General features: G+C 41.8%; 1 protein-coding gene across 2 annotated transcripts in view; it reads right to left on the bottom strand.

Moving 5' to 3' along the window:
- LOC145403013 (uncharacterized) overlaps positions 1-27010 on the bottom strand; it is a 763478-nt gene extending 736468 nt beyond the window's left edge. For both annotated transcript variants that reach the window (XR_013897919.1, XM_080274842.1), the window contains exons 1-3: positions 26921-27010; positions 26408-26560; positions 23324-23476 (exon numbers count right to left, since the gene is read on the bottom strand). Coding sequence is in view for 1 of the 2 variants with exons in the window: in XM_080274842.1 (XP_080130968.1) it covers positions 23324-23476; positions 26408-26560; positions 26921-26987 (373 nt within the window). In the remaining variant the exon portion in view is untranslated. The remainder of the gene's footprint in view (positions 1-23323; positions 23477-26407; positions 26561-26920) is intronic.

Here is a 27010-nt window from a genome sequence, read left to right as displayed (position 1 = left end):
AAAGTGTACATTATCTTTCTCTGTTCCGTAACATAAATTTGGCGACCTCTTATCAGGATATTCAGGATATTATCATAAGGATATTGCTTGATATTTTGTGACTGTTACTTATTCATGATGTCTACTATTACTACACTTGATGAAGCCAAAGATTTTTTGTCAAATGTGCAAACAGTGTGTGATATAGAAAACAGAACAAAGAATGAACTTAAGCTTGTTGCTCAACAATTGGGAATTGCAGTTCGCTCTCATCATTCTAAAGATCAAATTGTTGACATGATTAACGAAAGCTTGTTTAATGTAACTCCTCCAAATGAGCAAACGCAGATTGAATTAGCTAAGTTACAGCTAGCCCTGCAGGAGGCAAAAGCTAAGGAGGCTGAATTTCAGGCAAATGCTCGTATTCAGGAGGCACAGATACAGGCACAAATTGAACTTGCCAGGATTCAGGCAGACCATGAGTATCGCATGAAACAAGGTGGAACTGGATCATCTAGCTCTGATGATTTTGATGTGGCTAAAAATGTTAAACTTGTCCCTCCTTTTAATGAATCTGATTTAACAAAGTGTTTTCAGTTGTTTGAGAGGGTAGCTACAGGTTTTAGTTGGCCCAAACAGAATTGGCCAGTACTCCTTCAAACTGTTCTCACCGGTAAAGCTCAAGTAACTTATGCATCTTTGCCTCAGGATCAATCTGATAATTATGATGTAGTTAAGAGCTTGATTCTTAAGGTCTATGAGCTTGTTCCTGAAGCCTATAGAGTAAAATTTAGGACAACTTACAAGCAAGATAAGCAATCCCATGTTGAGTATGCAAAAATCAAAGAAAATCTGTTAGAGCAGTGGTTAAATTCTAAGAATGTGGATTCTGATTTTGACAAATTTAAGCAGATGATTTTGCTGGAGGACTTCAAAAGGTGTATTAGTAAAGATGTAAGCCTATATCTTGATGAGAAAAGAATAGATAATTTGTCTGATGCTGCAGTTTTAGCTGATGAGTATGTTCTCACTCACAAGAGATATTCTAAAGAAAAAGGGAAAGCTGAGAGTAAGTACGTTGCCTCTACTCAGAGTACAGGTAACAGGAAAGAGAATAAGGATGATGTTTCTCAGGAAGTAAATACCAGCTTCACCTCTAGATTTCAGAAAAGTAAATGTACTTATTGTAGTAAGCTTGGTCATACTACGGAGAGATGTATCAGGAGACAGCGTGATGTGAACAAAAAGGAGTCTTTAAATATTCAGTCAATTGGTCTAGTGTCCACTCTTGAGAGTTCCCAGAATTCTTTAACTGAGTTAACTGAACCTGCTTTGAGGGGTAACTTAAATTCTCATGATGGAGCTCCTCTTTTGAGCAGTAACGTGGGTGACACTCTCAAGAGTTCATGTGCTAATTTCCTGTCTGATGGTTTTGTCAGTCCTCTGGACAGTAATGACAGGAAATCAGTTAAAATATATCGTGATACAGGTGCTTGCCAATCCCTTATGCTGACCAGTGTTCTAGGCTCTAATGTTAATTCCTCTGATTAAACTGTAATCTTACAAGGTGTAGGGAATAATTACTTCTCTGTCCCTCTGTGCAGAGTGAATTTAGAGTCTGGTTTTGTTAATGGTTCCGTTATGGTTGGGTTGGTTGAGACACTCCCAATGTCAGGTGTAACTTTCTTACTTGGAAATGATATTGGTGGAAGTCAAGTGTGTCCAGCTCCTCAGTTGTCTAGTGAGCCAGTGGCTGCGGCCCAGGATTGTGATGTCCCTGATGTGTTCCCTGCATGTGCTGTCACTAGGGCTAAGTCTAAAGTTACTGGTGATTTAGAGGATAATGATGATGATGATGTTATCCTAGCTGACACTTTTCTTGCTAATTTGGACCACTCACCAGATGAGGCAGTACCCCGTAGTGTTGATAATTTGTCTCGTCAAGAGTTGGTTGAGTTGCAGGTTGCTGACCCTGAGTTGAAAGGTCTAGCTAACTCTGCTTACAGTGAAGAAGAGTCAGCCGGTGCTTCTACTTGTTATTATGTAAAGTCAGGAGTACTTATGAGGAAGTGGAGACCCCCAACAGCATCAGCCGACTGTGAATGGGAGGTTGTACATCAAGTTGTCATCCCTCGTGTTTGTAGACAGGATATCATTCGAGTGGCTCATGATACCAGTTTGGCAGGACACCTTGGAGTGAGGAAGACTGTGGCACGCATTTTGAAACATTTCTACTGGCCAGGTATCTTGAGGGATGTTTCCTGGTATTGTAAGTCTTGTCACACCTGTCAAGTTGTGGGGAAGTGTAATCAGACCGAAAAGGATGCACCTCTAGTTCCCATTCCTCCTTTTGAGGCGCCTTTCACCCGTATGTTGGTGGATATTGTGGGCCCTCTTCCTAAGACTTCTTCAGGATTTTCTTATGTGTTGACCATGATTGATATGGCTACTCGTTATCCTGAAGCCATTCCACTTAGAAATATCTCAGCGAAGAACGTGGTTAAGGAAATGCTAGGGTTCTTCACAAAGTTTGGTCTGCCCAAGGAGGTACAGTCAGACCGGGGAAGTAATTTCACGTCGAATGTTTTCAAGCAGTCTCTGAAAGAGTTGGGCATCACCCAGATCACGTCTTCAGCTTACCATCCCCAGACCCAAGGAGCGTTGGAGAGATATCATCAAACACTCAAATCGATGCTCAAGAAATACTGTTTGGAACATCAGAAAGACTGGGATAAAGGTCTTCCATTCGTTGTGTTTGCCGCAAGAGAATCTCCAAATGAATCACTGGGCTTCTCACCTTTTGAACTACTGTTTGGCCATGAAGTAAGAGGACCCCTTAAGCTACTCAAGGAATGCTGGCTGTCGGAGGAAGATGACGTCAACCTGCTGGAGTATGTGATGAAGTTCAAAGAACGGCTGTCCACTGCTTTACAGCTGGCGAGAGAGAATTTAGGAGCTGCTCAGGAGAAGATGAAGACTTGGTATGATAAGAAGTCCAGGTTACGCCACTTTCAGCCAGGAGATCAGGTTTTGATTCTGCTACCAGTTCATGGGCAACCTCTTCAAGCCAAGTTTAGTGGTCCTTATTTTGTGGAGAAGAAACTCAGTGATGTCAACTATGTCATCGCCACACCAGATCGTAGAAAGAGCAAGCAGCTATGTCACATCAACATGCTAAAGTTATATCACAGGCGGGACGAAAATAATCCAGTCTGCACTGTAGCTGTTCCACCCGAGTCTGCAAGTGAAGCTCTCCCATGCAGTATGAGCCTGAGTGATAGTTTGGGGAAGAATCCTGATATCATGAATGATCTCCACACTAAGCTTTCTCATCTACCTCCCAAGGAAAGGCAGGAGTTTTCGGCATTACTGCAGGAGTACCCGCAAGTGTTCCGTGCTACTCCAGGAAGAACCACTGTGTTGATGCATGATGTCGATGTTCGAGACGCAAAGCCAATTAAACTGCCTCCTTACCGTGTGAACCCAGTGAAAGTTCCTCTCATCCAGAAGGAGCTTGGCTACCTGTTGGACCACAAGATGATTGAGCCCTGTCAGAGCGAGTGGAGTTCTCCTGTCACTCTGGTCCCTAAGCCAGGTGGGTCACAGCGGCTTTGCATCGACTACAGACGTGTTAATCAGATAACCAAAACAGACACTTACCCTCTCCCTCGCGTGGAAGATTGCATAGACAAGATCGGAAAGGCTAGGTACATAAGTAAGTTTGATTTGTTAAAGGGATACTGGCAAGTACCTATGACTGAACGTGCTAGGGAGATCTCATGTTTTGTAACACTAGGAAAGGCTTTTGCATGTTCTGTAATGCCGTATGGTATGAAGAATGCACCAGCCACATTTCAGAAGCTCATGAATGTTGTAACAGAGGGTTTGGCAGGGTGTGTTGTTTATATTGATGATGTATTAATCTTCAGTGACAACTGGAAAGATCACCTATGCCATGTCAGTAAATTTCTTGAGTGTTTGGTTCAGGCTAATCTTGTAGCTAATTTATCAAAGTATGAGTTTGGTCAAGCTAACGTTCAGTACTTTGGGTATGTAATTGGTGATGGACATGTTGCACCACCAGGAGCTAAGGTTCAGGTTATAAGTGATCTTCCCAGACCTAAAAGTAGGAAAGAGCTACAAAGATTTTTGGGAATGGTAGGTTATTACAGGAGATTTGTTCTTAACTTTTCTATTCTTGTATCACCACTTACAGACCTACTGAAAAAGGGAGTTAAATTTGTCTGGACCGATAACTGTGAATCCTCTTTCAACAAACTTAAAGCTATTCTATTAAGTCAGCCAGTGCTCGCTACTCCAAATTTTGCTAAGCCTTTTAAGATGGCTGTTGATGCAAGTGATACAGGAGCTGGGGCTGTTTTGCTGCAAGAGGATGATCAGGGTATTGAACACCCTGTATCTTATTACAGTAAGAAGTTCACTCCACCTCAAAAGAACTACTCAACTATTGAGAAAGAGCTTTTGGCCTTGATTTTGGGTTTACAGCATTTTTCATTTTATTTGTGTTCTGGTTTTGACCCCATAGTCATTTAACACTTCAGGAGTATTCATTAGACATACAACATGTCAAGGGGAAAGAAAATGTTATTGCAGATTGTTTATCTAGATTTTGGACAGATTGTTTTAGAGTAATAAGAAATTTCCTTTGTAAATTTCTTTTTCTTTGTGGGGAGGTGTTACATAGCCTATGATTTCATCATCCTTTGTGTAATTTTAACGCACAGTATGCTGCATGTTTGATCACGAGCGTGTTCTGCCTCAGTCCCCCCCTTCTACCGTTATAGTAGAGTAAGTCGTCCTTTCTGTTATTCAGTGCGGGATTGTCAACTGTTTGTCCCCATCGCTTCATTTGCGCGTCCTTCTTACAAGTTGTATCAAGCTCTGCCGGCCCCTATATAATGAGCTCAGTCTCTGCATCATTGCCACTTAGATCTGCTCCTCATTTTGTTCACATCTCTGTCCTCCCCTGTACAGTTATTATTATTGTGAATTTCTCAGGAAGTCTCCAACCATCTAGCAGCTGTGTGATTTGAGTATAAGTGTTATTGCATTTTGTTCTTGTACTGTGTAGCATAAGGTTAATTCTTAGGCCTAGTGAGGTTTTTGATTAATGTTGGGTTTTATGTCAGTCATTTTTGATACTAGTTTGGATCTGTAATAATTTATCTTGCATTAACTGAGCATTACCTGGTGTATTTTCATTTTATCAGGGCTGACTTAGATAAATTTACTCTCGCTAATTTCGTGTTAACAGAGGCTATTGCAGTTAACCATATATTTAACCTGTTTATTTGCCATTACATTATCCTTATGAGTCCTGAATGTTTTGTTGTTAGTTTGAGCATTAAACTTTAACTTGTAATTTTACTTAACTCTTTTGTTTTGAACCTGGAACTTTACGGGACAGTAGTGATTTTTAGTATTCTCACTTAAAGTGTACATTATCTTTCTCTGTTCCGTAACAATATATATATATATATATATATATATATATATATATATATATATATATATATCTACACACACACACACACACACACACACACACATATATATATATATATATATATATATATATATATATGGTAAATGAAAAAGCTCCAACAAAATTATATATGAAATGGAGGGAGGGGGGCCACGGCCATGATCACCAGCTGCTTTCGGGGGGCGCGGACCCCAAAAGGTTGAGAACTACTGACATACACAATCGCCGGATGTTCACAGTTATGCAAAACGTCTTATTTTCGTTGCCAAACTTCAATCTGTAAATAAATCACACATAAGTCAGTTATAGCCTTTAATTTGAACTATTTGTCTAGCCGAATATTTAACGTATCAATGGTTTATCAACTAACTACTGTTCTGGTAGATTATTCTATTGTTCTACCATGCGAATATTGAAGTAATTTCTCCCTATATATGTGTTTCTTCTCTTGCTTTCGAGTTTCATGCAGTTTTTTCTTGGCACAGTATATTTCTTTATTTTAAAAAAGTAATGACATAATACTGGAGATAACATCGAGCGTTATATGATCGAAGTTTCTTTCGATGAAACTTTGCATTCTGTTTGCCCCGTTATCAATCACTGTTTTCAGTTTTTGCCGTCATTACTTATCCTAACTCTTAAATCCTTCTCGTCTTTTACTTCCGTTAGTTGGGTATCAAACATGCGGAATCCATATTTCATGTTTCTGTCTACATCAGCTGGTTCACTCCGAATATTACTGTATCCAGGTCGTTTTGTATAGCCTAGATCTAAAGTCCGCATTCATAATTACGCTGCCTTCAGTCTTCGTGTTATCTGTAAATTTCGCTACCTTAAAGCCGAAATCACCTCCTAGATATTTAATAATGACAGTGAAAAGAACTAGTACAAGAACTGGCTCTTGAGAGATCCCGGTAATTACTCCTAGCCACTCTGATTCTTCAACAACCAATACCATAAGATGCTTGCGATTCGTTAACCTGTCACCAATTCATGAAACTACTTTGTTACAGAGGCTGTAGGCTGCAGTTTACTGGCAATCTTCAATAGGGGACCTTTTCAAAAGCTTTCTGGAAATGTAGGTAGATGATATCCGAAGATATTTTTGCGGCCCAATTATAATTTTTTTTTTTTTTTTCCGTCAAGCGATTTTCTAAGGCTTGATGCATTACTACCAAACACGTGCTAATTATCTGATATAAGATTACACTTGATAAGGAATGATCTATCTATCTATCTATTGCCAGACGCCTCAATCCCGTTTGGGGTGGCCACAAACAAATCGCCTCCAAGTCGCCCTGTCCCCCGCCATTTCACTGCCCTGCTCCCAACTCACACCCCCCTCTCTCATATACCTCTCCACCCCATCCCTCCATCTCATCCTCGGCCTCCCCCTCCCTCTTCCCCCCTCCACCTCACTCACATACACTCTCTTCGTCAGTCTTTCACCCTCCATCCTCTCCACATGGCCAAACCACCTCAGTGTGTTCCTCATAACGCTTCCTATCACATCCACATCCACACCACAACGCTCCTTTATATCCTCATTCGTCAGCCTGTCTCTCCATGTGACTCCACAGGCTCCTCTTAAATAACTCATTTCCACTGCTCTCACTCTTGACTTGTGTCCTTCCACAATGTCCAAGCTTCACTACCGTACGTTAGAGTTGGTATCACAATACTGTCATGTAGTAACTTTTTCACTTCCATGCTCACTTCCCTGTTTCTTATCACTGCTTTCAAGGAACCAGCAACCTTTCTTCCTTGTTGTACCCTTTCAAGCACTTCACCCTCCAAACCTCCATCCTTACTCATCACACTACCCAAGTACTTAAACGTACTCACATTTTCCAATTCCTCACCATCCAACCTCGCTGTACATTCACTAACTTCACCTCTCTCAAAGACCATCACTTTACTCTTCCCTGCATTCACCTTTAGATTCCGTTTCTTACACACTCTCTCAAACTCATCCACCAAGCCTTGCAGCTCCCCTTCGTCTTCACTTAACAACACAGTATCATCTGCAAACAACAGTACAGGGAGTTTCCAAACACTATCCTCTCTCACCAGGGCCACTCCAACATCCACTACCCTACCTTGTACCTCTTTTATTACCCCATCCATGTACAGATTGAACAACCATGGAGACATGACACATCCCTGTTTCAACCCAACTTTCAAAGAGAAAAATTCACTTAGTTCACCATCCACACGCACTGCAGCCTTCGCACCATCGTACATACTCTTCACAGCATTCAACAACTTCCCATCTACTCCATATATTCTTAACACTTTCCACAATCCTTGTCTATCCACCCTGTCATATGCTTTCTCCAAATCCATGAAAGCCGCATACAACTTCTTTCCCTTCTCTAGAAACTTTTCCACTAAAGATCTAAGAATGAATATCTGATCTACACAACCTCTTCCCTTCCTAAAGCCTCCCTGTTCTTCTCCAACTAATTTCTCTGTTCTTTCTCTAACTCTGTCTATAAGTATCCTACCATACACTTTTCCTATTATACTAAGAAGACAAATGCCCCTATGATTACCACACACTTCTTTTTTCCCTTTTCCTTTGTACAAGGGAATAATTATACCTGACTTCCAATCCTCCGGGACTCTACCTTCCTCCCAGGCCAATCTGCACATCTTCCACATCCATTCTACTACTATCTCTCCCCCATGCTTCAGCATTTCACCACACACTCCAACAATTCCTGGGGCTTTCCCCGATTTAACTTTCTTCAATGCTTCCACAACTTCTATCCTACTGATTTCTTCCTGTCTTCTCACCTCCCTCCTTCTCCCAGCCATTCCCCAGCCACTTATACTCACATTACTTCCATCCTCTACGTTCAACAATTCCTTAAAGTGTTCTCTCCATCTGTTCACTTTTTCTCCCTTCTCCACTAGTTATCTACCATTTTTATCTTTCACTCCCCTGCTAACTTCACTTCCACCCTGTCTTACTCTTTTCACTTCTCTCCAGAACATTTTCTTACAGTCCCTCCACTTTACACTCAAATTCCTTCCAAATTCCTCATCCACTCTCTTCTTACTCTCTCCTACTAATCTTTTCACCTCTCTCTTTCTTTCTACATATAACTCTCTCTTCCGCCTCTCAACTTCTTCCACGCCCCTATTTCTCATCCATTCATTGTATGCTTTCTTCTTTAGTGCCACAGCCTGTTTCACCTCTTCAGTCCACCACGCTGTTCCTTGCACCCCCCTCCGTCTTCTCTTCCTTCCACACACCACATCACATGCTGCACCTATTTCTTCTGTAAATATCTTACACACACCTTCCACGTCTCCAATCTGCTCCAATTCATATTTGCCCAATCGTTCCTCCACTTCTCTCTTATACTCTGCCTTTTTCTCATCTTCTTGTAACCTTTCCACTCTCCTTGCAACTACTCCTTCCTCTCATCTTTCCCTTCTTCTATTCCTCCATCTTACTTGCATTCTAATTCTGGCCACCACCAAGTAGTGGTCAGAAAGTCCACTCCCCCAACCTCTATACACTCTTGCATCCTTTACACATCTTCGCATCCTTTCATCCACACACACATAATCAATCATTGCCTTCCTTTCATTCAGGTCACCACCCACCCTTCTCATCACTCGCCATGTATACCTGTGGATCATTTTATGCCTGAAGAGGGTATTGGCTATCACCAACCCCCTCCCAGCACAAATGTCCACTAACGCACTCCCATTCTCGTCTATCTCAGCAGGCACACCCCACTCACCAACTATTCCATCCACCTTCACATTCCCAACTTTACCATTCATATCACCAATCAAAAACACTCTCTCATTCCTTCCAAACTTTTCCATGCACACTTCCACATTTGTCCAGAACTCTTCTCTCACTCTTCTAGAACGATCTTGCGTTGGCGCATACACACACACAATCGCCCACATTTGTATTCCAACTTTCAACTTTACCCACACAATCCTTGACCCAACTGATCCATACTGTCTTATGCTCTTCTTCCATCTTTTACTCACAACTATACATACTCCTTCCTTTGCCCTCTCATTCTCACCTACTCCTGCACATATACCCCATCCATACTCCCATTCTCTCACACTTTCTCCTCTCCATTTTGTTTCAGTTATTCCACATACATCTACTTTCGCACCCTCAAGCACCTGGACAATCTCTCTTTCACCTCATGAGATTTTTTTATTTCAAAAATTTGCTTACAACAGACTTTAGGCTGACTTTGAGGCTGATTGTGGGGCATTTTTTATTCCCCCTCTTTAGAAACAGGTGTTATATATATATATATATATATATATATATATATATATATATATATATATATATATATATATATAGTGTCCGACTCAAGGGAAAGGCTTCAGGGCCTATTTCTCGGGGGCAGTGACCTATCCCAAGGCCCAGTAGTCCTACACCTCCACATGTCACCACTTCGGCGCTAACACCCACCATCCACACTGAATGCATGCTAAGGCTGTCTCGTACAGGACTGGTGTATTGGTATTAGCGGGGGTATTTTAAAGACATGTCGGCGGGTCATCTGGTAGGTCAGGAAAGTCTGCTTTTTTAAAGTAATTCAAATCCTTAAACTGTTCCCTGTCCCAGCCGGGATTCGATCCTGGGTCCTTTAGGACTGCAGGCCACCTCTCTACCGATTCAGCCACCGCCTTCCCCCGAGGAGGATCCATTGATTCTACAACCTGTATTCAGATAATGATATACTGAATATTTTAGTTTTTGTTTTACGAAAGGCTGACTGTCAATAGCGTTCTAGAAGTACACCGGGAGATATCTGACTCTTTCTAGTTGATTTGTTTAGGTTCAATTTCTGAAGATAATTTAATTCCTCGTGTCCTGTCAGTTCGCTGGTTGACTATACCATCATCGTCTATCTATCTATCTATCTGTAGCCCGACGCCCTAATCCTGCAAAGGGTGGCCGCAGACAAAACGCCTCCAAGTCGCTCTGTCACCCACCATTTGACTACCCTTCCCCCAACTCACCCCCCCCTCCCTCATATACCTCTCAACTCCATCCCTCCACCTCATCCTCGGTCTACCCCTCCCTCTTCCTCCTCCCACCTCACCTACATACACCCTCTTAGTCAGTCGTTCATTCTCCATTCTCTCCACATGTCCAAACCACCTCAGTGTATTTCTCCTAATCTTTTCAACCACATCCACATCCACCCCACAACGTTCCTTCACTTCTTCATTCGTCAACCTGTCCCTCCATGTCACTCCACACGCTCCTTTCAAGTAACTCATTTCCACTGCTCTCACTCTTGACTTGTTCCCCTCTTGCAAGGTCCATGCCTCGCTTCCATACGTCAGGGTAAGGATCACAATACTATCATGCAGTGACTTCTTAACTTCCATACTCACCTCCCCATTTCTCATCACTGCTTTCAGTGAACCAACAACCTTCCTTCCCTGCTGTACCCTTTCACGCACTTCATCCCCCAAAGTTCCATCCTTACTCATCACACTACCCAAGTAATTGAATGCACTCACACTCTCCATATCCTCACCATCCAACCTCACTGTACATTCTGCGACTTCATTTCTCTCAAACACCATAACTTTACTTTTGTTTACAATAACTTTCAGCTTCCTCCTCCTATGCACTGTCCCATATTCGTTCACCAAACCTTGCAACTCCCATTCATCTTCACTCAATACTGTATCATCAGCAAACAGCAACACCGGAAGCTTCCAAATCTTACCCTCATTCATTAGAGCCACCCCCACATCCACTGCCCTACCCTGCACCTCCTTTACAACCCCATCCATGTATATATTAAACAGCCATGGAGACATCACACAACCCTGTTTCAGTCCCACATTGAGATAAAAAAATTTACTCAGCTCACCATCCACTCGCACCATAGCCCTAGCTCCTTCGTACATACTCTTCACAACATTCAACAATTTCCCATCCACTTCATATATTCATAATACCTTCCACATACCTTGCCTATCTATTCTGTCATAAGCTTTCTCCAAGTCCATGAAGGCAGCATAAACTTTCTTTCCTTTCTCTAGATACTTCTCCACTAAACATCTTAGAACAAATATCTGATCTTCATACCCTTTTCCCTTCCTAAATCCCCCATGTTCTTCTCCAACTAGCTCCTCTGTCATATGCCTAACCCTATCAATGAGTATTCTACCATATATTTTACCAGTCATACTAAGAAGGCAAATACCCCCATGGTTACCACATACTTCTCTCTCCCCTTTTCCTTTGTATAAAGGAACAATTATACCTGATTTCCAGTCCTCTGGAACCCTTCCCTCTTCCTAAGCCAATCTACACAACTTCCATATCCATTCCACAACAATCTCACCTCCATACCTCAGCATTTCACCACACACTCCATCAATTCCTGGGGCTTTCCCCAACATGATCTTCATTGCTTCCACTACTTCCGTCCTACTGATCTCTTCCTTCCTCCTCTCATCTGTCCTTCTCCCAGCCATTCCCCAACCACTTATACTCGCACTGCTGTCACTCTCTACATTCAACAAATCCTCAAAGTGCTCCTTCCATCTCCTCAATTTTTCTCTCTTCTCCACCAACAATTTATTATTCCTGTCTTTCACTCCACTACTATTTCCCCTTTCACACTGCCCTACTTTCTTTACCTCCTTCCAAAACAATTTCTTACTCTCCCTCCATTTCACACTAAGATTCCTCCCAAACTCTTCATCCACTTTCTTCTTACTCTCCTTCACCAGCCTCTTCACCTCCCTTCTCCTACTCACATATACCTCTCTCTTCTCTCTCTCATCTTCTCCCCTACCTCTACTGGCTAACCATTCACTATATGCCTTCTTCTTTTGTTCCACAGCTCGTTTCACCTCATCATTCCACCATGCTGTCCCTTGCTCACCCTTGCATCTCCTCCTCACTCCACAAACCACCTCACAAGCTGCGCCTATCTCTTCCGTAAATATCTTACATACGTCTTCCACCCCTTCCATCTGCTCTAGCTCATACCTTCCCAATCTTTCTCCACTATGCTCTTATACTCTGCCATTTTCTCACTATCTTGCAAATTCTCCACTCTTCTCACAGGAGCTGTTTCCTCCTGTCTTCCCCTGCGTCTCCTCAACCATTTTCTTTGCAGCTTCACCTTGGCCATCACTAAGTGATGGTCTGAGACTCCATTCCCCCACCCTCTCCACACTCTTGCATCCAACACTTGTCTTCTCATTCGCTCATCCACACACACGTAGTCTATCATTGCCTTTCGTTCAACAAGTTCACCATCCATCCTCCTCATTACTCTCCATGTATACCGGTGGATCATCTTATGACGAAAGTAGGTGTTGGCTATTGCAACCCCTTACCAGCACAGATGTCCACCAAAGCACTACCGTTCCCATCTACGTCAGCTGGCACACCCCACTGACCAACCACTCCATCCACTCATACATTCCCAACTTTGCCATTCATGTCTCCAATCAAAAGCACTTTCTCGCTCCTCTCAAATTTGTCCATACATGCTTCTACTCTCGCCCAAAACTCATCTTTCACTCTTGCCACTCGGTTCTCTGTTGGAGCATACACACACACAATCGCCCACGCTTGCATACCTACTTTCATCCTCACCCATACAATCCTTGCACCCACTGTTCCATACTCTCTTATATTCTCCTTCCACTTCTTGCTAATCATCAGACATACTCCCTCTCTTGCCCACTCATTCTCATTAACTCCCGCACATATACCTAAACCATATTTCCATTCTCTCACCCTTTCACCTTTCCATTTAGTTTCAGTCAATCCACATCCACTCTTGCATCCTCAAGCACCTGAACAATCTCTCTCTCTTTCACTTCATCATTCACTCCTCTCACATTCCATGTTCCCACCCTCAGAATGTCCTTTGTCCGTTCCTTAGTCGTCAACGTATGGTCCGTCCTGGTCCGAGGCGCTTTATTCGCTTTTTTAGTTAGTTCTTTTTACGGGGGGGTGGGGCACTAACCCACCACCAACCCTTTTAGTCGCCTCGTACGACAAGCAGTGATACTGGGGGAGTATTCTTGAAACCCCCCTACCCCCAGGGGAATGTGTACACCATTTTCTTTTGTGAAAACACTGTGCAAGGAGCCGTTTAGTGTTGTTGCTATTGTTCGGTTGTCATGAATAAGGTCATTTACGAGTTTAACCCGCCCCTTCCCGGCCACTTTTCGTCCACTGGTACCCCCCAATCCCGGGCATTTTTCGACCCTTTTTTTTTTTGCTTAAACTTTCGCTTTTGGTCAGAAACAATGGCCGGTGGCAAAGAAAGTGGTCCCTGGGGTCCCTAATTAGCTTAACCAGGTATGCCTTGGTCCCACCTGGCCCCGTGTTCTCCCTAGGCGGTGTGAGCCTCAAATGTTTTCTATGGTATTATAAGTTTGGGAAACCAATGAAAGTAAGTAGAAATGAATTTATTACAAACATAAAAACATGTGATAAAAGAGTATATTGGATTTTATACAAAAATAGAGCAGAAATAAGCATTGTACCATCGTGCGAAATGAGCAAAATCGGCCAACTTGGTCATGATGAATCGCTAACATTCTAAAATCATGATACATATATTTTTTTTTACTTACATAATACTTCTACAATAACATTATACCATTTTACATTTTATTGAACTGTTTTTACGTATTCACAGGCCTTTTGATAACATTTAGCGTAATGTTAGCGCTTATTTACGTAGTGAGTGAACTCGCTGTGACCGTTGTTTCAACTCGTATTGTGCTTTTTCTACTTACATAATACTTTTCTAATATTATTATACACTTTTCAACTTTATAGAACTGTTTTGAGATTATTTCAGGCCTTACGTAAATAAATAGCGTAATAATAGCGCATAATAACACACACGGTGAAGTCGCTATGACAACTAATTCAACTTACAACCTTTTTTTTACTTATATAATAATTCTACACTAACATTGCACATGTAAACACTTGATATAATTGATATCACATCATTTCTGAACGTACGATGGAACTTAGCGTCATTTTTGCGCGTACTTACACAGGGAGCGTTATCGCGATATCATTTGTTTCATCTTACACTAGTAATCAACTTATAAAATACCTTACTACTAACATTACAACATCTTCCACTGTATATAATTCCTATCACATACTTACTGACCAGAATGTGGGTGTACTCGTGACATCCATTATGACAACTTACAGTAATGTTCAACTTATACGTTTTATTCATGCTAACATTACACCCGTTTCCACTTTATTTCCTTGCTATCACATATTTACTGACCAGATTTACACAGTGGGTGTAGTTTTGATAACAATTCTTTCCACTTACACTAATTCTCATCTTATACATTACTTTTCTGAAAAAATAACACCCGTTTCAACTTTATATTTGACTTAGCACCTACTGACTGGCCTTACCATTATCATGAGCGTCATTTCGCCTTCCCACACAGTTTCAGAAGTGTAGGAAATTATGATATTCCTTGAAACAAGGCTGAAGGCACAACGCAACATTGCACTCGACACACTCGTATCTTGTGTCTTTTCTCTGCGTGGATGGTCTGACTGTCGAGTGCTTACATACATGGCAGCGACGCTGGGGTTTACGACGGTCTGGTTCGGAAGGGATTGCACTGGGGTAGTGGCGGCCTGCAAGACGTAGGGGAGTCTGAGCAACACGGGGGGCGCGGGGGTGGTGTGGGGGTCTATCCTGGGCATGCTGGGCGATTATTTCACGTGCCAGCTCCCTCACAAACCCCTCAAAGGTCTCGGATACTCCGGTGGTCATTGCGTGCAGGTAGTGGGCGTTCAGGACCGTGATGTCAAGCAAGTGGAAAAAGAGTTTCTTGTACCACTTCATCGTGGTCCTGGCACAGTCAACACTTGAAATCGAGTCTGACTGATCAACTTGCCTCATGTTCAGATTATAGGCAAGTACAGACTCTGGTTTCCATACGTTGCGCCTCCTCTCGCTACGGTGATCCACGGAGTCTGTGCGGTGCATCAGGGGGCTGTGAACAGTTGATAGGAGGCAAACTTCCCTGTTGTGGTTCCACAGGGTTGCAAGGATGTTACTGGCCTGGAAGAAAACCACCTCATTCTTGTCAAGTTTCCTCCCTATCTTGACCATATGGCGACAGTTTCTCTTGACTGTACCACAGACTCCGGTGTCGTGTTGGTGGAGGAACCTAGCGAGAAGAGGGCTAGTGTACCAGTTGTCCAGGTACAACACATGACCACGATGAAGGTACTCTTCTATCATTGTCTTCACCACGGCCCCAGAGAGTCCTATACTCCGATCTTCTATTATATCTGTCTGTGCGCCCGTGTACAAGACTATGTCTTGCACATAACCAGTCTTACAGTCACACATAACAAAGATCTTGAACCCGAAACGGTGTCTCTTGCTGGGTATGTACTGCCTAAAGGAAATATTGCCTCTCCACAACACAAGACTCTCGTCTATGACGAGGTCTCTGTAGGGATAAAATGAGGAGCGGAACATTTCCCGTAAATGATCAAATACCAGCCTAATTCTCCTCATTTTATCGGTCTTATTTGCATTGGCTGGATCATCTGCATCAAAAAAGTGGAGGCGGCCAAGAATAAACTGAAATCTGTTACGACCCATCACCTTTCCAAAGAAAGGTGTGAGGATGATTGGGTCCGTTGTCCAGCAGGCAGGAATTTGATTTTTCCTCACCACACCCATCAAGATTACCAGGGCAAAAAATAGGAACATCTCTGAAATAGTCACGGGATAGTCATACTGTTCTGCATGCTTGCTTGTGGTTCCTAAGCGTTCACTTTCAAGGCGCTGGGATTGTGAAAAAATATTTGTTTGTTCTACTATGCGCCCAACAAACGCCTCACCAAAGAACAAGTTGAAAAAATCTAACCGTGACGACCCAGCATTTACACCTGGAGCCGTGCAACCTGACCGCCACTCCTCAGTGAAAGGGTGAATGATGGGAGTAAAATTACTCCCATCCTCCCAGTTCCACGTGACACCACCGTCTCCAGCCACGTCACCATCGTCCCCTTCGTCAGGGTGGGGAGGTGAGGGTGGTGGGGGAGGTTGGGGAGGTGGAGAGCGGCGCCTCTCATCACTCGCACTTCTCTTCCCTCTCCCTTTTCCTTTACCCTTTCCCTTCCCTTTCTTTCCTTTCCCCACATCCTGGGGCTGTGGGGAGGAAGTTTGTGAATATTCGGGGGCGAAAGAAGTGCTGGGGAGTGACTCAACCTCCTCTCCCCTAGGCCTACGAGCACCACGTGCTCGTGCTGCCTCCCTCACACCACTGGTCCCTTCACCCCGCACTACCCCCACACCACTCTCACTTTCACCCCGCGCTGCCGCCACAACACTTTCCCTTTCTCCCAGCAATCCCACCACACCACTTGCCACTTCCCCAGACAAAGTACTTTGACCATACCTTAGGTGTCGTCTCGCCCCACCTTCTGATCCACGTGGTGATATTTTCTCCTTTCCCAACCACGCGGCGATATCACGTCCTAGGCCTCCGTCATCCTCATCGTCCTCATCCTCGTCCTGATCAGAATCGTGATGGAGAGATAGCTGTGCACGTGGCTGGGGAGCAGGCTGGCCTTCCCTTGCCTTACGGTATGTCACATACCTCGTTTTTCGGGGCGAAGGGACCTCCTCATCACTGCTACTTATTTCTTCCTCTGGCTGGACGTAATCACGATCCACCACATCATCATCGAGTGGAGAACCACTGTCTCCAGTGAAGGCTTCCAGGACGGATGCGATTTCCTCGTCTGAGAGACCTTTCCGCGCCATGTCTGACCTGGGTCACTGCTGGCAGGTGAGTGACCGAGACAAGGGCGAGCGCGGGTCACGCGGGGTCTAGGATGCTGCCCGCCTGGCGGCAGGTAGGGGAGGCTTGGGTACCCGGACGAAACGAAAATCTCCCGCGAATTTTGAAAATTGTGGAAATTATGAACCTTGCAATTGCAGGACGTTGAAGTACGTCCTCGGGATTAGCTGTGACAAAACGTGAGGACGTGGAAGTACGTCCTCGGGACGGCGCGGGTTAAGAGAGGGCTTATGCTATCTTTTACTATTTTTTTTTTCCTTACATAATGAAAGATTCTCTTGGGAGTTGACTTCATGAGAAATGTTTGCCTCATTGTCTCGTTTAGTGGTCCAGATAATTTTTGTACATTGCTGCTGTAATTCAAAATATTTGGTACCAATGTCGTGATTTGCCGTACGTTTATTCCCCCCCCCTCTCTCTCTCTCTCTCTCTCTCTCTCTCTTGCAGTCGACGATTTCTTCAAGACTCTTCTACATAGAGCTGGTTTAGTAGTGTAATTATTATTATTATTTTTCTTTTTCGAGAAAATCTCTGTGTATTTCTTTCCTTCGATAGACATGAATCTGTTAGTGAATATTTTAAGCATTTCTTCAACATTGTCCACTTGCAATAACTTAACCCAGTTTGTGCTGGGAATATCGTTTCTCACATTATTGATGTTAGCTTTTTTTTCAAGTTAGGAACTGAGAGGCTATTTATCTTGTCTTATAGTTCATGTTAATATCAATAGTGATTATATAATAGTCGCTGGTATTAAAATTTTCACCAACAACATGCAAATGTATTACATCACTCTGTCTTATTAAAACAAGGCCTTGTATACGTATCGGTGTATACGAGGTTTAATTGAAAAGCGTCAATCATTTTTTTTTTCCTCGTAAACCAACAGGAATGGGGGGATGCGATTCAGTGGGGGGACATCTTGAATCATTGTGCGCATTTTCGAATATGTTCAGCGCTGCCGTCCAGCCCAGTCACTGCCGAGCAGCGTGTGTTTGAGGACGTGTTCATTTGACTGGTTGCAGTTTCATTTTGTGCTAATAAGAATCCGCACTTCATCAAGGAGATATTAGCTGATGATGAGTCTTGGGTGCATGCATATGACCCAGAAACGATAGCTAAGTCTTCACAGTGGAAGCCAACAGGATCACCATGGCCAAAGACGACATGACAGATTCGGAGCAAAGTGAAGCTCATGCTGACATTTTTTTTTTTTTCGACTCCCATTGAGCTGTCCATTACAATACTCTCCAGAAAAATACTAAAAGCCAACGCCTACGGAATGCAGTGCATCGCAAGAGACGAGAACTGTGGAAGGCGGAGGACTGGCAGCGCCACTACGACAAAAGTGTAGACAGGTGGCCTACAGTACTATGGACCCAGGTTCGACTCTCGGCTGGGGTAGGGAACGGTTTAACAATCTGAATTTCATTAAAGCAGACTTTACTGTTCTACCAAAGAACCTGCCGACATGTCGTCAGCATACCCCCGTTAATACCAATACACCAGTCCTGTTTGAGACAACATGTATTCAGTATGGACGGTGATTGTTAGCGTCGTAGTGGTGACATGTGGAGGCGTATGGTAAGGAGGAGAACTACGGAGCCTTAGGAACAGAGTGAAGTGTATGACCCGAGTCGGAGACACATACACACACACACACACACACACACACACACATATATATATATATATATATAAAATGCTCCATCCCATTCATCCCATCTCATGCGGGATATTTAGGCCAGACACAGTACCACACAGGTCTGGCAGGCTCCCTACTCTCCTGACATGGCTCCGGCTGACATTTGACCGTATCCTACACTGAAGATGTCGATGTAGGGTTCTAGATTTGATTACACAAATAAGATAAAAACAACGGCAACAAAGATATTTAGACATCTTAAAAATTGCCTTTACAAAATATTTCCAGCAATGGAAGGACCGCATGGCTCAGTGCGTTGAGTCCCAAGGGGCATACTTTGAAGAGGCTTAAAGTCTGAACTCAGTAAGCTTGTTTTCTCTCACGAGCTGAAGGTCAGGTACTTATCTATCAGACTCGTATTCGCTGCCTGACTTAAAAATGCATTTTTACTACGTCAAAGAACCTGTTGCCTTCTTTGCCTGCACAAGAATATTTCCAGTCACTACTTGGATCATTAAAGTCCTCTAAAATAACGCTGTCCTTGTTTTCTATGACCTTCGTTATACATAAGCTTGGCCTTTCCTCATCTGACTTAGGTAATCATCAAACAGCACTGAAAAAATGAAGCTTGCTACTCTTTGTGAATATTTCGACATACAAGGAACGGCAAGTTTCAACATTCAGTTTACTAATGTGTATTACATTTATGTGGTTTTTAATATATACTAGAAGTTCCGTCTGGTTTTGTGCAGTAACGATTTCTTAAACATTTTCTATTTTTCTAGCGATATTTCCCTATTAAGGTACTTGTCACAAAGGTTTAATCATGACACTGTGATCATAATTATGTTGATATTTGCTGCATTTGCACAAGTAATGAATAGTCTCGTTAGCATATGAATAATATTCATAATACGGTTTGATGTAGTAGGGCAGTGAGACACTAAAAGTAATATTTATTTAATCATATAAAACCTCAGAAGAGATTGCAACATTCCTACAAATCACTGATGTGATGTCTCCTTCCTCCCTAGTAATACCTTGCCTGTCTACCTGTACCTGAGGTGAGGTCAAATCTACCTGATAAGCCTGGTGGTTTGACCTGAACACACTTACTGTACGACCATTAGCTTCAGGGATTGGTTTGTTAATAGCTGTGCCATTAAATGTCCCTCTTTCCACCTCTTTATCACTATCAGAAGCATCCCCAACACTGTTATTTAGAACCATACCAAAACTACCTTTTCCTACCTTCACGAGATGAAGGTCGCCTACACCATACAAGCTCCTGTTATGACTAAAATTGTCCCAAACAACAAAAAACATCACACCCTCGTTCTACACAGGTATTTGGCCTACTATTGACTTCTGTCATTCTACTAAGGATCACAGAACCAACGTCAAATCTTGGTAACAGAATACAGACAGCGAACTTCGTGTGCTTTTCCTTGAACTTTCTATTAAGGATTATATACTTCCTAAGTATATCCCCTGACCTGCATCAAGTTGCAATATTAGTTCCTATCACCGTAAGAAAGAACTAGTTCTCTGAGGTGTTGCCGACTCAGTCATCAACTCGGCTACATCCTGAATAATACACCCAAAAAAGTAAACGCTCTTCCTCATAGAACCTTATCATAAAATTCTTTCTTATGCCTATGCAATGAATCCGTGACAAGTATGAGGCTAGGATCATCTTCTATAACCTGAAACCTGTTGCTAATAGCTACACGTCTATCACTGTTACTTCATCACTGAATCTTCCCTTGACTGGCTGGAAGCCATCGGAATAAATTAGCCAAGTTGCAAACTTAGCCAGTCTAGTTTTTAAGTTACCTAAACTGCCTAATACTTTTGCTTCCACTTCCTCTACCTACACTACATCAGGACTCCAATTCCAGTCCCATATTCACAACCTTTTAACCTGTCACTGAACAAGTCAAATGCCTCACTGTTTTCCCTGATTTCTAAATTAAGCCTTCTCGCTAAATCGCAAAATATACAAAACGCATACTCACTTACTTTTTTCACCATATAGTCTTTTATAAACTCCTTAGAACACAATCAACAGGAGAATCATTGGGCAGGAGCCAATCTGAGGGCGTCTTGAAAAGAGCTACAAAAGTACCAGGTATGCCTTCGCCTGATCTGGTCAGAGCTCTGACTGAGAAGTCATAAAGAACCTTAACCAAATGGTGGAGGAGAATCGAGAGGAAAATATGATAAAAAGATGAACTGGATTTAGGAGCGTTGAGGGAGGTATGAATAGGATTGTGCAGAAAAAAGAGAAGAGTGTAAGCGACACAGTGGAGAGGAACAGATGTGTTGTTAAAACTGAAAATGTTGAAAAAGACCTAAAAGAGAACAACACTCGAATGAAGAGGAGATGGAAAGAGCTAGAGAAACAGAGGAGGATAAATAATGATGGGAGACCATGGGAGCAAGTGATCGACCGCGTAAGAATAATGGGTCAGTACAAAAAAAGGTGAGAGGCGGCTGATGAGTGTAAAATGTAACAGGGAAATAAATGCAAAGGAAATGCTGAAGGCCTGGAGACCGAACACTAAAGAAAGATGTACAGTTAGACAATTATAAGGCGCCACCTAAACAAGGAGGAAGGAGAAAATCCAGTCATGACTGGAAGAGGTCAACTACAAAATTTAAAAAATACGAAATGTAGGATGGAGAAAGGAACATTTTCGCGGAAAATGATCAACATGAAAGTTAGAAAGTGTTATACAAATGCATGGAAGCAAGAGGAAATAAGAGGGATGAAAGTGGAAAAGCAACGAAGAAAAAGGTAATGTGGGTTGAGTTAAAAATCTTAAAGACTAGGCTCACTACGTGATTGCTCAGTAATGTGTATGGGCTGAGAGGCAAGAAGATGGAATTTAAAGATTATATTTCAAAAACAAGTCGGGAATTATACGCTAAAGTAAGACCAAAGTGAACATTGACATCGATATGAACTCAGTAAGTTAGAAGGAATACAGTTTGTGAACGAAGCTGGGGAAGGAAACTTTGGAGACTTAATAGCTATGGCCGATTTAATATATATATATATATATATATATATATATATATATATATATATATATATATATAATGAGAAGAAACTTTGGCAGTACAAAGGGCTGCTAAGGCAGAAGGACTGGGAGTAAAGATACAAGAATAACGCCGTGAAAAATTAAATATAAATGACATAAACATTTCACCAAACAAGAACATGGAAGAGAGGACGAGAGGGTTCAGTTGATAAGTGAGTTCCTATGTTAAGAAAAAAAAAAAAAATGTCCCGGAGAAAGAATGGTGCTGACTGCAGTCTGCAACTGTAGTCGTAGTACTGTAGTTGTAATAGTAGCCCAGGGTTCATGTGAAACATGAGCCGGTGGACTGCAGCTGGAAATTGCTCTCCCTCTAAATCTCACCATCCTCCCTTTGTGGGATAGGGAAATCGTTGAAGGACGTTCGTATAACCAGGGAGGTCAATCACCCAGTTATAACGGTGCTACCACGTGAAGGTGCCATAGAATAATTGGAAAGGAAAGAAAGTAAGAATCAGAAGAGTCGTGGCAATATAAACAGATATATTTGGTGGGATAAAATGTGATAACTCAACATGTTGAAGAAATTATAATAAGAGGGTACGATGAACTTGACACTGTACTTTATAATAACGAAAGATCCCTGTGATATACACAGTATGAAGTACCAGTGTCCATCAGAAAGAGGAAAAGAGGGGCACTTGATCAATGAAATGAAGGTGTTATTGCGAAATATGGGAGGGAGTGAAATACTTGAACAGAATAGATTTACCTGTGATTGAGCAGACCTTTAGTCGCCTGGGCAGTGTTTTTTTAAACAGGGTGCCATGGCGCTCTGGTGTGTCACTGACAATGCTCAGGGACGCCGGAAGATTGTTACTACGGTAACATTCCCTTGGCTTCATTCCATTCAGCAACATCACAAATATTTTGATTGATATTTGTTGTATAATCAACCAGTAAAGAACGTACAAAATGATATTCGGGTGTAATGTGAGGAAGATGTATTATTATGATATCTGCAAAGCCACTCAGAATACGACGCATATCCTTACCCTTAGGCTGCCTCCACACTGCCTGTATTGTTGTCGTGGGAGACTTAGTGCTGTATTTTCACTGACAGCGCACATTGTAGGTTAAATGTTTATATATCTTTTATGTAACTTATACCTCCTTATTATCGACATATTTCCCATCAGGAACATACAAGAAGATATTACCAGGCGTTACCAGAATTCCCAAGTCAACAATAATACGTCCAAAAGTGTCAGAAAATGTCCTTACCTTTACACTCTCCACGATAGGCGCGTCTGATGGATGGGTCTTGGCAGCGAGCAATATTCAGGGAGCAAGTGTTGTTGTAGGTCACACCGTCGCTGCCACACACGGGTTTGTATCGCTTAGGGCACTTTTTAGGACACTTCTTTTGGGGGTTAGCTGAGAAAAAAAAATATCAAGTAAAGTATATTGCCTGGATTAGTTGAAAAAATAATTTTTGGAATAAAGAATTTCTTTGAATTAAACTGTACCACATCAATGAAGTAAAAAAAAAAAATCAACTGCCAATAATCAGAACGGTATATATGTTGCTCTCGTACTGAAGTATTTTAATTAAGCACATTGTAATGTTTGCTGTATTATCCATATGCCATACAGTGAGATAAGAACACGCTGTTTTCATTAGGCAAGAAAAGTCACAGGACATGACGGGCTACTTCGGGCAAAGACATCAGGGAAAAAAATATAATTGTCCACTTATTTTAATAACGAATAACAAAAAAGGAAGATTTAAGTTATCTAAACTGCCTAATACTTTTGCTTCCAGATTCTCCGCGTACAATGCATCAGGACTCCAATTCCAGCCCCATATTCACAACTTTTTAACGTGTCACTTAACAAGTCAATTGCCTCACTGTTTTTCCCTAATTTCTAAACCAAGCCTTCTCGCCGACTGCCAAAATAAACAAAACGCATACTCACTTACTTCTTTCACCATACAGTCTTTTATAAACTCCTTAGAGCACAATCAGCAAGAGAATCAATGGGCAGAAGCCAGTCTGAGAGTGTCTTGAAAAGAGCTCCCAAAGTACCAGGTATGCCTTCGCCTGATCTGGTCAGAGCTCTGACTGACAAGTCCTAACGAACCTTAACCAAATGGTGGAGGAGAATCGGGAGGAAACTATGATAAAAAGATGATGTGGATTAAGGAACTTTGAGGGAGATGTGATTAAGATTGAGCAGAAGAAAGAGAAGGGTGTGAGAGACATAGTGGAGAGGAACAGATGTGTTGTTATAACTGAATATGTTGAAAAAAGACCCATGAGGGAACCAAACCCGAATGAAGAGATCGAAAGAGAAATACACAGAGGAGGACAAATGGTGATGGGAGACCATGGGAGCAAGTGATTGATTGCGTAAGAATAATGGGTCAGTATAAAAAAGGTGAGAGGAGGCTGATGAGAGTAAAATGTAAGAGAGATATAAATGCAAAGGAAATGCTGAAGGCATTCTGGAGACAAAATACTAAAGAGAAATGTACAATTAGACAATTATAAGGCGCCACCTAAACAAGGAGGAAGGAGAAAATCCAGTCATGACTGGATGAAGTCAACCACAAAATTAAAAAAAATTACGAAATATAGGGTGGAAAAAGGAACATTTTCGCGGAAAATGATCAACATGAATGTTAGAAAGTGTTATACAAATGCATGGAAGCACAAGGAAATAAGAGGGATGAAAGTGGAAAAGCAACGAAGAAAAAGGTAATGGGTTGAGTTACAAATCTTAAATATTATGTTTACTATGTGACTGTTCAGTAATGTGTATGGGCTGATAGCCAAGAAGATGGAATTTAATGATTACATTTTAAAAAGAAGTCAGGAATTACATGTTAAAGCCAAAGCGAACATTGACATCGTTACGAACGCGGTAAGTTAGGAATACAGTTTGTGGAGGAAAATAGGGAAGGAACTTTGGAGACTTAATGGCTATGACTGATTTATATATATATATATATATATATATATATATATATATATATATATATATATATATATATATATATATATATATATATATATATATATATATATATATATATATATATATATATATATATATATATATATATATATATATATATATATATATATATATATATATATATATAAAGGAGAATAATTTTTGGCAGTTCCAAGGCAGAAGGACTGGGAGTGAAGGTACAAGAATAACGCCGTGAAAAATTAAATATAATTGATATAAACATATAAAACAAGAACATGGATGACGGACGAGTGTGAACAGTCGATAAGAGAGGTCCTATGTGTGTAAAAAAAAAAAAAAAAACTGTACCGGAGAAACAATGGTGTTTACTACAGACTACAAATGCAGGAGTAATACTGTAGCTGTAATAGTAGCCCAGGGTTCACGTGAAACATGAGCCAGTGGACTGCAGCTGGAAATTGCCCTCCTTCTAAATCTCACCATCCTCCCTTTGTGGGATAGGGAAATCGTTGAAGGACGTTCGTATAACCAGGGAGGTCAATCACCCAGTTATAACGGTGCTACCACGTGAAGGTGCCATAGAATAATTGGAAAGGAAAGAAAGTAAAAATCAGAAGAGTCCTGGCAATATAAACAGATGTATTTGGTGGGAGAAAATGTGATAACATGTTGAAGAAATTAGGGTACGATGAACTTGACATTGTACTTTATAATAACGAAAGATCCCTGTGATATACACAATATGAAGTACCAGTGTCCATCAGAAAGAGGAAAAGAGGGGCACTTGATCAATGAAATGAAGGTGTTATTGCGATACATGGGAGGGAGTGAAATACTTGAACAGAATAGATTTACCTGTGATTGAGCAGACCTTTAGTCGCCTGGGCAGTGTTTTTTAAACAGGGTGCCATGGCGCTCTGGTGTGTCACTGACAATGCTCAGGGACGCCGGGAGATTGTTACTCTGGTAACATTCCCTTGGCTTCATTGCATTCAGCAACATCACAAATATTTAGATTGATATTTATTGTATAATCAACCAGTAAAGAACGTACAAAATGATATTCGGGTGTAATGTGAGGAAGATGTATTATTATGATATCTGCAAAGCCACTGAGAATACGACGCATATCCTTACCCTTAGGCTGCCTCCACACTGCCTGTATTGTTGTCGTGGGAGACTTAGTGCTGTATTTTCACTGACAGCGTACATTGTAGGTTAAACGTTTATATATCTTGTATGCAACTTATACCTCCTTATTATCGACATATTCCCATCAGGAACATGCAAGGATATATTACCACACGTTACCATAATTCCCAAGTCAACAATAGTACATCCAAAAGTGTCATAAAATGTCCTTACTTCTGCACTCTCCATTGTAGGCGAGTGTGATGGATGGGTCGTGGCACTGAGCAATACCCAGGAAGCAACTGTTGCTGTAGGTCACACCGTCGCTGCCACACACGGGGTCGTACACCAGGATGCACACGTCAGGACAGTTGTTTTGGGGGTGAGCTGAGGAAAAAAAAAAAAATACACTGAAAAATAAATTGCCTGAATTAGCCGATAATAGTAATAATATTTGGAACGAAGAATTTCTTTGAATTAAATCGTACTCCATAAATGAGGTAAAGAACTGTCTACCAGTAATCAGAACGGTATATATGTTGCTATCGTACTGAAGTATTTTAATCAAGCACAGTGTAATGTTCACTGTATTATCCAAATGCCGTACAGTGAGATAAGAACACGCCGTTCTCATTAGGCAAGAAAAGTCACAGGACATGACGGACTACTTTGAGCAAATACATTAGGGAAAAAATATAATAAACTTATTTTAATAACAAATAACAAAAAAGGGAGGTTATCGCCCACCTACATCCACCGCCAAGATCACCATCATCACCACCACCAGACACAGTCTTCGCTGCACCATCATCATTGATTCCTGGACTCCACAGCACG

This window comes from Coenobita brevimanus, chromosome 60 (genome assembly GCF_032717465.1).
Source record: "Coenobita brevimanus isolate Jiangsu-jjx chromosome 60, ASM3271746v2, whole genome shotgun sequence".
Taxonomy (NCBI): domain Eukaryota; kingdom Metazoa; phylum Arthropoda; class Malacostraca; order Decapoda; family Coenobitidae; genus Coenobita; species Coenobita brevimanus.
This window is presented reverse-complemented; position numbering and strand designations above follow the sequence as displayed.